Consider the following 12,777-nt stretch of genomic DNA (forward strand, 5'->3'; position numbering starts at 1 on the left):
ATACATGAGATCAGAATAGATGATCTAATGGTCCTTTCTGGCCTTAAACACTATGAAATTATAAGAGGCTGAAAAAGAGTCAGACACTTGTTCATCCTGGGAAGCAGTGACTCTGAAAAAGACTTGGGGGTCACACCGAATAATAAGCTGAACATGAACTCCCAGTGTGATGCTGGGGCCAAAAAGGCTATGTGATGTCTGAACAGGGCAATATGGAGGAGGAGTAGGGAAGTTAATTACCTCTCTATTTGGCACTGATGCCTCCAACTACTAAAATACTGTGTCCAGGTCTGGCGCAAACCCTTCAAAAAGGATATTGAAAAATTTTCATGTGTTTATGGTTGCTTTACATGATATTTCACCTGTCCTGTTTACGTAACACTTTAAAAATCAGCAAAAGGGTTATATAAATAAAATTTATTATGAAACAAAAGGCAAAAAACTATTATGTACATAGTTTAGTCCTATTCAGTGTCTACGCGGCGCTTCTTGGCTTGTCTCTTGTATTCATTAAATGGAGCATCTCTTGTCACTGTCCAGCAATAGTCTGCAAGCATTGATGGGCTCCATTTGCCCTGATAGCATTTCTCCATTGTTGCAATGTCCTGGTGAAATCACTCGCCGTGCTCGTCGCTCATTGCTTCGCAGTTCGGTGGAAAAAAATCTAGATGAGAGTGTAAAAAATGTATCTTTGCTGACATGTTGCAACCGAGGCTTTTGTATGCCTTGAGGAGGTTTTCCACCAACAACCTGTAATTGTCTGCCTTGTTGTTTCCAAGAAAATTTATTGTCACTAACTGGAAGGCTTTCCATGCCGTCTTTTCCTTGCCACGCAGTGCATGGTCAAATGCATCATCTCGAAGAAGTTCACTAATCTGAGGACCAACAAAGACACCTTCCTTTTGTGACGTTGTGCAGTCTATATGGTTTTATAAAAATATAAGTGAATATAATGTAACTGGGATATGCTTCATGCAAAAGGCCTCTTGTAAGGTATTATTACAAAGCTCATAATCTACTGAGTGTGATCATCCTATTTGTAGAAATGTACCACTCTTGTATCTAAAACTAGAAATATAAAACACAACTCTGAGGGCCTATTGTAATTATGTAAAGTGTGGGCCATTAAGGATGGTTTGGAATCTTGATGACTCCCATTGTCTGCAGATGGCTGTATTTACCTGTGAGTCTTCCTGTATATGTGTGTGCTGGCAAGTGAGTAATGAAGTCTTGCAGTGACATGTGATCATGTCACCTGAACTGGAATCCATCTTTAATCTGGTGCTTTTCCAGTGAGCGGGGTGGAAACTCAGAGGGACAAAGGGTTCCCGCCTTATGCAAAAGATATATAAAGGGGTGGAAGAGAACAAGGGGGAGAGGAGCCATCATGAAGAATCCCCTAGCTATCACCTGAGCTGCAACAAGAGCTGTACCAGGGGAAAGAATTGTGCCCAGGCCTGGAAGGTGTCCAGTCTGAGAAAAACTTACTGAAGCATCTCTGAGGGTGAGATTATCTGTATTTAGCTTGATTAGACATAGATTAGTGCATTTTATTTTATTTTGCTTGGTGACTTACTTTGTTCTGTCTGTTACTACTTTGAACCATTTAAATCCTACTGTCTGTATTTACTAAATAAAAAGTGATTTTATTAATTTACTCAGAGTATGTATTAATACCTGAGGGAGCAAACAACTGTGCATATCTCTCTATCAGTGTTATAGAGGGCGAACAATTTATGAGTTTGCCCTGCATAAGCTTTATGCAGGGTAAAACGGATTTATCTGGGTTTAGACCCCATTGGGAGTTGGGCATCTGAGTGCTAAAGACAAGCACACTACTGTGAGCTGTTTTCAGGTAAACTTGCAGCTTTGGGACAAGTGATTCAGACCCTGGGTCTGTGTTGCAGCAGACGGGAGTGTCTGGCTCAGCAAAACAGGGTGCTGGAGTCCTGAGCTGGCAGGGAAAACAGGAACAGGGGTAGTCTTTGCACATCAGGTGGCAGCTCCCAAGGGGGTTTCTGTGATCCAACCCGTCACACCTTTATCTTAGCTTCACTTAACGTTGGAAATTTTCCACGGAGGTACTTGAAAGCTGCTTGTGTTTTGTCAATGGCCTTGACAAAGTTCTTCATCAGACCCAGCTTGATGTGTAAGGGTGGTAACAAAATCTTCCTTGATTCAACAAGTGGTGGATGCTGAACACTTTTCCTCCCAGGCTCCAATGACTGTCGGAGTGGCCAATCTTTCTTGATGTAGTGGGAATCTATTGCACGACTATCCCAAAGAAAACAGCAGTACTTTGTGTGTCCAGTCTGCAGACCAAGCAAGAGAGCAACAACCTTCAAATCCCCACAAAGCTGCCACTGATGTTGGTCATAGTTTATACACCTCAAAAGTTGTTTCATGTTGTCATAGGTTTCCTTCATATGGACTGCATGACCAACTGGAATTGATGGCAAAACATTGCCATTATGCAGTAAAACAGCTTTAAAACTCATCTTCGATGAATCAGTGGACAGTCTCCACTCATCTGGATCGTGAACGATGTTGAGGGCTGCCATCACACCATCGATGTTGTTGCAGGCTACAAGATTACCTTCCATGAAGAAGAATGGGACAAGATCCTTTTGACGGTCACGGAACATGGAAACCCTAACATCACCTGCCAGGAGATTCCACTGCTGTAGTCTGGAGCCCAACAGCTCTGCCTTACTCTTGGGTAGTTCCAAATCCCTGACAAGGTCATTCAGTTCACCTTCTGTTATGAGGTGTGGTTCAGAGGAGGAGGATGGGAGAAAATGTGGGTCCTGTGACATTGATGGTTCAGGACCAGAAGTTTCATCCTCTTCCTCTTCCTCGTCTGACTCAAGTGAGAATGATCCTGGTGCATCAGGAATCGGCAGTCCTTCTCCGTGGGGTACTGGGCGTATAGCTGATGGAATGTTTGGATAATGCACAGTCCACTTTTTCTTCTTTGACACACCTTTCCCAACTGGAAGCACCATGCAGAAGTAACAATTGCTGGTATGATCTGTTGGCTCTCTCCAAGTCATTGGCACAGCAAAAGACATAGATTTCCTTTTCCTGTTCAACCACTGGCGAAGATTTGTTGCACAAGTGTTGCAGCATATGTGTGGGGCCCACCTCTTGTCCTGATCTCCAATTTTGCAGCCAAAATAAAGGTAATAGGCTTTCTTAACCATAGTGGTTATACTGCGCTTTTGTGATGCAAAAGTCACTTCACCACAAACATAGCAGAAGTTATCTGCACTGTTCACACAAGTACGAGGCATCTCTGCTCACTTTGGCTAAACAGAAATGTGTCCCTTTGATTTTGCAAACACTGACAAATAAGAGAGCATGACACTGTATGATTTCTAGAGCTGATATAGGGCAATTTGTTCAGCAGAGTGATGTAAGCTTTGTTATGATTGCATCATCCATGACTTCTAGGAATAACATGATGCAATTCATATCATGTATGACGCAATATCAGCTTCAGATTGCATCATTCATTGTTTTGCCTAAAAAGCAAGTACTGTCCAAACCCAGTCATAGATTTATTCATAGATGTATTTTAGTCATTTCTGGTTTAAATTGAGATCCCTTCCCTTTATAACTCACTTATCCTCCGCCATTCCCAAGTGAAGGGTCGTATATACTGACCCAATAGCATATCTTGAAAACTAGAGCCAATCAACAATTTTAAGCATCATTTTCATTCTCAGTGACCCAGAATTAGTAAAGTTTGACTACATTTGTTTCAGAAGCATTTTGGCTGTAGAGCAGTGTTATTAGATTGGAACATATCTTATAGTTAGAAACTCCAGGAGCTTAATTTATTTATCTTATCAAAGAGAAAGTTGAGGGGTGATTTGATCACAGTCTACAAGCACCTATGTGCAAACAGAAATGTATCAATCTAGCAGACAAAGGTATAACAAGTTCCAGTGTCTAGAAATTGAAGCTAGACAAATTCAGACAAGAAATAAGATACAAATTTTTAACAGGCAGAGCAATTAACCATCTGAACAATTCACTAAAGGTTGTGTTGGATTGTCCATCACTGGCCATTTTAAAATCAAGATTGGATGCTTTTCTAAAAGATATGCTGTAGTTTAACCACAGCTATTGGACATGAAGCAGGAATTAATTCAGAGAAGTCCTATGGCCTGTATTATCCAGGCAGTTATAGGAAATGATCACAAAGGACCCTTCTAGTCTTAAAATCAAGTAATCTATTTGCCCCCTCTTCTCCCCACTCTTCCAAGGTACCTGGGTGTTGTCAAAGGGCTTTTTACAAATTCCATTAAAAATGTAAAAAGCAACAGAGAGTCCTGTGGCACCTTTAAGTCCTGTGGCACACAGCTACCCTTCTGATACATTAAAAATGTGTCTTTCCTCAAGTCTAGTCTCTTCTATGTCTGGCTCCCCATCCCCACAACATGATTTGTTATATGCAGAGTTGGATTAAGATTTTTTCGGGCCCTGGGTACAAAGAACATTTGGGGCCCCTCATCCCAGGGGCACTAGAACTGGAGGGGGCAGAGGGACCCGCCCCCCCCACCACCACTTTTTAACATGAATGTAGGTGTGAAGTGGTGGCAGGAGGGGCTGCACTTTGTGGCGAGGTGATCAGCTCTCCTGCAGTGAAGCGCAGGTCCTGCTAGTGGCACCAGTCTCTTCCCAGTGGTGGTGAGAGGCTGAGGTGGGGTACAGCACCCCACCACCACAGGACACCACCCCCTGCTCTTCCTCTTCCCCCTGAGAAGCTGGAGCCAGGCCATGGTAAGAGCCACCCAGGGAGCCCGGGCCACTGTGGGGAGCCCCAGACTCTCCACCTGCCCTGGCTGGCACGCCCCGAGGGGCAGAGACGTGAGCAAGGGGCTGTTCTGGGGCACTCTTCCCCCAACCACCCAGGGCAGGTAGAGGGTCTGGAGCTCCCCATAGTGGCACAGGCTCTCTGGGTGGCTATTACCATGGCCTGCCTCTGGCTTCCGGCCAGGCCAGGGGGTGGGGCCTCAGGGGAAAGAGGAGGACCATGGGGCAGGGTCACAGTTCCAGCACCGGTGGGGCCCCCCCCACTTCTACACAGGTTCTGGTGCTCCTGTGGGGGCCCCCAAATTGGTTGGAGCGCCAGGCACGGGCCCAGCATTAATCCGAAGGTTATATGAATTATACTTAGCCATATATAGTGCTTTCTATATTCCAAACACTACACAAAAATAAACAAATAAGTTAATATATGTTAATGAAAGAATGCTTGGGCCCAGACCTAGATGTCTCACTCATGCCTTGTAGGACTGTTAGCCTAATCCTGCTCCAATTGAAGTCAACATGAGGTTTGCCATTTATTTCAATGGAAGCAGGATCATTTTCCTGGCATTTAGTGGGACTAAGATAAGTACAGACTGTAAAATCTGACCTTCTGTCCCTATTTCACTGAGAGGGAACTCAGACATAGGCTTTGTCTACATTAGCACTTTCCTTCAATTCTCCCATCGTCATGGATGCAGCCATCCAAGTGATAACATGATTGGAGTACTACTCTTACCCAGCTAAAAGCAGCTCTTTAATTATGCTGGTTAAATGGTAGCTAGTTGGTCTACACTAGTGCTCCCACCATTGCCATTAATACCACTGGTGGAACTGCTAGTGCAGCTGGGTGTTGGGAGAGAAATGTGAAGAAAACTGTAAATGTAGACAAGCCATAGGTGACATCCTGAAGTCCTCAGAGAGTAAGTTAATGGCACTTGTGCAGTTAGCATTCAGGAGTTTTCCAGATTAAGACTCACAAGCAGGTAAATTTCAAATTAGAAATTAGGCACAAAGTTTTAACAATGAGGGTGATTAACCAAACTACAAAGGGAAGTGGTGGATTCTCCTTGATGTCTTCAGATCAAGACTGGATGCTTTTCCTTAACCTTCAGTCAAATGCAAGTTCTCTTTAGTCAAACCCAAATTATGTGGCTCAATATAAAGGTAACTGGATGAAATTTAATGGCCAGTGATACACAGGAGTCGAATTAGAATTGTGGTGGTAAGCTTTATGAATTTGTGAATCACATCAACCATAAACTGGTGAAAATAATGTTTGCCCCTTGATACTCTTGGTGCTAATGGGCCCTGATGCTATAAAATAAAAATTAATAAATTAGAAGGTAATTATGGGGCTTTTCTTTTACAAATTAAAGTCTAAATATTTCAGCTAAATATGGCTTTATTTACAAAAACATTTACACAAGGAAGAAACAACAGGTCGAATTTATTACTGAGGTCAGTGGCGTCATACCAGGGATGTGATCTTTGTGCCCTTTGAATATGGATGAGGAAGATTATGAAAAGGTGTCAGGTCAATGTCTCTTATCGTAATACTACTTCTATATTAGTTTCATTTTGATCCCTTTTTGTTCCTATGCAGAAATTGGCACTTCATACTATGCAGTGGCTGTTGTCAGAAAAAATTCCTTCATTAGCATCAACAGTTTGAAGGGTGTAAAGTCATGCCACACAGGCATCAACAGAACAGTTGGCTGGAATGTTCCTGTTGGCTACCTCATTGATAGTGGTCGCATGTCAGTGATGGGATGCAGTGTTCCAAAAGGTAAGGGCTGCTGGGATGTAACCTGCTTTCCAGAGAGGCCCTGTCACTGAACATTGGCATGAATATGGGCTCCCTGGATAGTGGAAGCACTCACAGAGACAAGAACTTTGGCTTCTAGCTGATTTTTTCACCTTGTTTTGTTGCTCATTCTAACTGAGAATTGACCTGAAGCAGCTCAGATCAGAATTCAGCCCAGTGTATTTATGTATAAACTGTTTTTAAAAGCCAACAGAAGCTATTATCACTTTTTTAATGTATAGAGATGTATAATTAAGGTTTGTTAAAATGTGTTTTTGCCATTTTTGGTTTTGGTTTTAGTTGCTAAAATATTGTTACCTTAATTTTACTTGTAGCGGTTAGTGAATATTTCAGTGCAAGCTGTGTTCCTGGAGCCAATAATGTAAATTACCCCAAATCCCTCTGTCAGCTCTGTAAAGGGGACGCATCTGGGCAGGACAAATGTGAAAGAAATTCAAAAGAGCAGTATTATGACTACAGCGGGGCTTTCAGGTAAAGCTTGGTGTTTAATGTTTAACATTTGTCTGTATATGCTGTGCCCATTGGCAAGATATCTGAGCCCCAATTGACTTTCAGCAGAATTCCAGAGAGCCAGTGAATAATGCTAGTAGAAAATCTGTTAAAACATAAAACTAAGTGAATTTATAATTTGAGGTAATCTTAAAATAATTTCACTATAATTTCACTTCAGTGGTTCCCAAACTTTTTGGCATCACACCCCCTTTTTAATTTTTGAGAAACTCTCATGCCCCCACCTCTCCTTTACCATCATCCAACCCCCCCCTCACTCCTTGTCCCCTGACCACCCCCTCCCGGGTCCCCCCCCCATCCAACCCCCCTCCCGCTCCCTTTCTCCTGACCACCCCCCCACCCCAAACCTCTGCCCCATCCAACTGCTCCCTGTCCCCTGACTGTCCTCCTGCCCCTTACCCAACCCCTTCTCCCCTCACTCCCTGCCCCCTTACCAGGCTACTCAGAGCGGCAGGGCTGGCTTATTGGAAAGCCTGGGAGGTGGGCGTGCAGCGGCGTTGTTGCAGGGGAGGGAGGACGGAAGGGGAGGGGCCAGAGGCTAGACTCCCCGGCCAGGAGCTCAAGGGCTGGGCAGCCTCATGCGCCCCCCTTAGAATTTCTTCACGCCCCCCCAGTTTGGGAACCAGTGCACTAGTACTCAGGCCAAAGGCATATCTGTTCTTTGATAAAAACTCTAGGTGTCATTACTTGTTTTGTGCATGGAAATCCCATTTAAGTTGTTTTTGTCTTCATCAGTATTCACCTCCTGGGAAAACAAATCTTGATATTCACCTGATCACAGATCCGTAAGTGCTGAACATGCTTGGATTTGATGCAATCTTAACAAGAGCTGATGAGCCCTGACAGTTTTCATACCTGAACATTAGGCTTAGCCAGCTATTTGGTAAATCTGAAGCTTCCCTTTTCAAGTACAATTAGTTCCCTTATCTCTTATTGTGCTCCCCTCCTCCTCCACTTCGCCAATGCCAGCCTCAATACCTCTTCTCTCTACGTCTCCCATTCCTCTGTACCTTATTCTCTTCCCTGCATGCATGTGTGTCAAACCCTCCCAATCCCCATGGCCTGGACCAGGCCCCCACAGATGTCACAAATTAAAAAATCTGTATAATTTTATTTTTACTCCTCATTCCAGATTTTCCAGTGGGTCTTGTGTCTGTCTGAGACTTTAGATTTTTCAGGGCAGGGAATCATTTGATATTTGTGTCTTGTATCACACCAAGCATTGTCAGCACCTGCCCTACTAGCCATTAGCCTCTGCCTTGATCCTTACACACAGCATAAAGATAGCAAATAGTTCAGCATCTTTCTACTGGTGGTCTTTGGGTACATTGCACTGCACAGGCCTCCTGTTGTCACTGAGCAGTATTCCATACTTATGATTAATAGTGTATAAATATAGTCTGATTTATGGTAGGTGTTTGGCTGAAGGAGCTGGAGATGTCGCCTTTGTGAAGCACAGCACAGTGTCTGAAAACACAGATGGTGAGTAATGTAAGGGTTCATCTCTCACTTGAAAGTCCAGCTGTATTCTCTAAAGCATTGTAAATCTGGTGACCCCAACAATAAGAGCAATGTCATATGCTCAGAATTTATTCTGATGCAAGGAATAAGCAAAGATGCAATAAAGCCAGAACACCATGTGAACACAAGGGAAAGAGAAATGTCCCCAGGTCAGACATTTTCAAATCGACTGGCAATTTCAGCAAAAAGTAAAGTGGGATCTTTAATTGCACTCTGGAAGCAGAGATTAACCTGAACCAAAATCCTGGATCCAAACAGCCTTGGACTTTGGGATAGTTTAAAAGTTGAATACAAATAATTGTGGCTTAGGCGCCTCTCTACTCAGAAATCTCAGCAAAAACAGGTAGAAGGGAGCTTAGTTTGTAGTACCACTAATCAATGCAACCACCCCTATACCCATGGCATTTATTGAGTATACCTGTGAGTATATACCACTTAGATATCAAGGTCCCACTTTTTAAATCCAGTGGAGCTCCATTTAGTGCAGGACACCTGGGTTGGTGGGTGTAAAAGTTTGTTCTGGGTCACCCTTGTGGCCCCTGGATTTTAGGACCGTCTCAGCACTGCTGTGGTCCCCAGCGTAATTCAGAGCTGCCTGCACACTGTTTTAATTTCTGTTCAACTGCTTACAGTCTCATAGGGTTATATCTGAAGCCAAAGGAATAGCTTCAACCATATTATATTCCCCCAACCATACATTGGGGAATACGAGGTGATAGGGTGGCCTACAGCCACTCTGTTGGTTCTTCACCTCTTAGAGAGTACCCTTAGACAGGGGAAATTCTCGAGTAGCTTGTTAAGTCAGCTTTCCTCCTGCTTTATGCAGCTGTAGGGAAAATCAGGCAGAATGTAGTGGAGAACTGCTGCTCATGTGATTAGGTACCTTAGAAATAGTGTGGCTGGATGGGTAGAGCAGAGTCAGAGGGAGACAGATGCATCAGCAGCTCTGTGTCCATCAGCGTGATTCTGGAAGCTGTTTCATAACTGTGTTCTATTTGATTTCAGGCCAGACTCCTTCCTCATGGGCCCAAGAGCTTCACTCCAGGGACTTCCAGCTTCTCTGCCGCGATGGCAGCACAGCTGAGGTTACAGACTGGAGGAAATGCCACCTGGCCCGAGTTCCAGCTCACGCTGTTGTCGTCAGACCTGACACCGATGGGTCACTCATCTTCCAGATGCTTAAGCAGGGGCAGGTGGATTACGTTTTTTGGTGTCTGTTGTACTGATTTTTTTAGTTGCCCCTCCATCCACCTGGCTTGATCCTGTGGGATGCTGAGCACCTTCAGCTCAGTGAGAATTAAATGGGAGTGGAGGGCACTCAGCAGCGGAGAAGATCAGGCCTAGAGATGGATTTCAGCCACAAAATGTGGCTGTGGTCTCACACCACTTTCTTTGCCCCCAAATACCAAGAGACACTGAACAAGGCTTGAACTTCTTGAGGGGCAATTGTTTATGCCTTGTGAAGGTACAAGTGAGATAGTGCCCTCAATGCCAAGGTTTCCAACTAGACTTTACTTTCACTCCAGACTTAAACATTACTTAAGCTATGGCCTGGTGTACACCTACAACTTAGTTTGACCTAGCAACTCATTCAGGGCTGTGAAAAATGTTGCACCCTGAGCACTGTAGTTAGGTCGACCTAACCCCTGGCGTAGATGCGGCTTGATTGATGGAAAGAGTCTTCCATCAACCGGGCTACTGCTTCTCAGAGAGCGGATTACCTACATTAGTGGAAAAACTTCTTCCATTGATGTAGGAACCACCTACACTGTGGCAATACTGTAGCTGTGCTGCAATAGTGTAGACACAGATTATACCAGCATAGCCATGTTCGTGTACCTATGCAGGCATAACCCCATAATGTAGCTGCAGCCTATGCCAACAAAAGAGATTTTTCCATCAGTGTGAAGATGCCACCTCCCTGAACAACAGCAGCTGTATCAACGGAAGCATTGCCAATCAACATAGCTGCATCTCCACTGGGGTTTCGGTCAGTAGAGCTATGTCAGTCAGGGGTGTGGGTTTTTTTTTTAAACACACTCACTGAGGGAGCCATGTCAACCTAACTTCTTAAGTGTAGACCAAGCATTAGATAAAGGTGTGTTTGCCTTATAGACACTTTCTCTTTCCTTAATGTTACAGCAAAGATTTCAGATGTTTGACTCTGCAGCTTACAATGCAAAGAATCTTCTCTTCAAAGACACCACCACAGAATTGGTTCCAATCACAAATCAGAACTACCAGGCTTGGCTGGGTGATGAATATATGCATGCCATGCAAGGCTTGAGCTGCGATCCCACCAGTAAGTTGGGCCTTTGGATTTGCCTCTGTAATCACAAGTAGAGGTGCTCTTACAAGAGAGACCACCTTGATTTTGTTTGAATTCATGTTTGCATCCTGACCTTTTAGAGAATCCTTGGAGCACAAAGACCCAAACATCACACTGGAGTGGGAAAGGAGACCACTCTGAATTTGAGACCATGAAACATTGCTTCAAGGATTCACCTACCATGGTATAGGAGCAGCAGGGGTATCTATGCTGAGCGAACTGATCAAGATGTGGCTCGTCTTCCACAGGGTGGGCATAGAAAGCAGAGTGCTGATCATTGACCTCAGTACAAAGACCCAGAGGGAGACCAAAGAGACAGGATCCTTCAATTTTAGACTGATGCTCTGTTTAATTGTAATCTATCTCTGGCCCTGAGACAGAATGCACACAATACTTGCAACTGGGGCACCACAAATGTGCAGATTTGTGTCGTGTTAACTACATCAGTAGTTCCCAGTCCTGAAATGTACACTGACTGGTGATGAGATCTCATGGTTTCTTTCCTATTCTATCTTGATTCTTGCAGCATGCCCCTCTCGGTGGTACCTGAGCACCTGGTACTACAGTCTTCTTTCCCCACATTAATGATCGTAGTCTCTGTGTTGAACCACAAACTCCTATTAAAAATCCCCAAACTGCAATTTGGAGCCAGCAGAGCTTCATTGCAAACTGCATGGAAAGTAGACCCACCTTGCCCATATGAGTGGGAGGGGTTTTAGTCTGGTAAATTCGTACTGTTGCCTGAAAAGACTCCCTTATTTACAGCTTTTACTCCTTTTCTTTTTCCTGGACCACTTAGGGTTTGTTTTGATATGCTGAGTGCCCACATTTCAGTCAGTTAAGTATCATACTGCAGCCAGAAACATGTGAAACATACAGCTCCAAATCCTGCTGTCCTTTAGGCAAACTAATGGAATGGGTTTCTCATTGTTTTGGTGAGCCATTTGCTTGAAAAAGGATTAAGTAAGAATGGCAGGATTTGTCCTAGTGTTTGGTTCCAGAGTAGCAGCCGTGTTAGTCTGTATCCGCAAAAAGAAGAACAGGAGTACTTGTGGCACCTTAGAGACAAACAAATTTATTAGAGCATAAGCTTTCGTGGACTACAGCCCACTTCTTCGGATGCATATCCGAAGAAGTGGGCTGTAGTCCACGAAAGCTTATGCTCTAATAAATTTGTTCGTCTCTAAGGTGCCACAAGTACTCCTGTTCTTTTTGTTTGGTTCCACTACATTATGTTCTGTTAGCAGGTTTATTCCTTTGGTGCATGAAAATTTATTCTAGAGCTGTCGATTAATCACAGTTAACTCACGCGATTAACTCAAAAAAAGTAATCACAATTTAAAAAATGAATCGCAATTAATCGGAGTTTTAATCGCACTGTTAAACACTAGAATACCAATTGAGATTTATTAAATATTTTGGATGTTTTTCAACATTCATATATATTGTATTCTGTGTTGTAACTGAAATCAAAGTGTATATTATTTTTTATTACAAATATTTGCGATATTTATCCTGTAAAAAGGATAAACAAAAGAAATAGTATTTTTCAATTCACCTCATACAGGTACTGTAGTGCAATCTCTGTCATGAAAGTGCAATTTACCGTGTAGATTTTTGTGTGTGTTACATAACTGCATTCAAAAATAAACCAATATAAAATTTTAGAGCCTGCAAGTCCACTCAGTCCTACTCCTTGTTCAAGCAATTGCAAAGACAAACAAGTTTGTTTACATTTACAGGAGATAATACTACCCTCTTCTTAGTCACAATG

General features: G+C 43.4%; 1 protein-coding gene across 3 annotated transcripts in view; it reads left to right on the top strand.

The window, feature by feature from the left end:
* Window positions 1-12,777, top strand: part of MELTF (melanotransferrin) — a 74,155-nt gene that overhangs the window by 23,464 nt on the left and 37,914 nt on the right. For all 3 annotated transcript variants that reach the window (XR_008446342.1, XM_054040928.1, XM_054040929.1), the window contains 5 exons: window positions 6,422-6,604; window positions 6,958-7,114; window positions 8,568-8,635; window positions 9,680-9,867; window positions 10,817-10,976. Coding sequence is in view for 2 of the 3 variants with exons in the window: in XM_054040928.1 (XP_053896903.1) it covers window positions 6,422-6,604; window positions 6,958-7,114; window positions 8,568-8,635; window positions 9,680-9,867; window positions 10,817-10,976 (756 nt within the window). In the remaining variant the exon portion in view is untranslated. The remainder of the gene's footprint in view (window positions 1-6,421; window positions 6,605-6,957; window positions 7,115-8,567; window positions 8,636-9,679; window positions 9,868-10,816; window positions 10,977-12,777) is intronic.

This window comes from Malaclemys terrapin, chromosome 9, assembly GCF_027887155.1.
Source record: "Malaclemys terrapin pileata isolate rMalTer1 chromosome 9, rMalTer1.hap1, whole genome shotgun sequence".
Classification (NCBI taxonomy): Eukaryota; Metazoa; Chordata; order Testudines; family Emydidae; genus Malaclemys; species Malaclemys terrapin.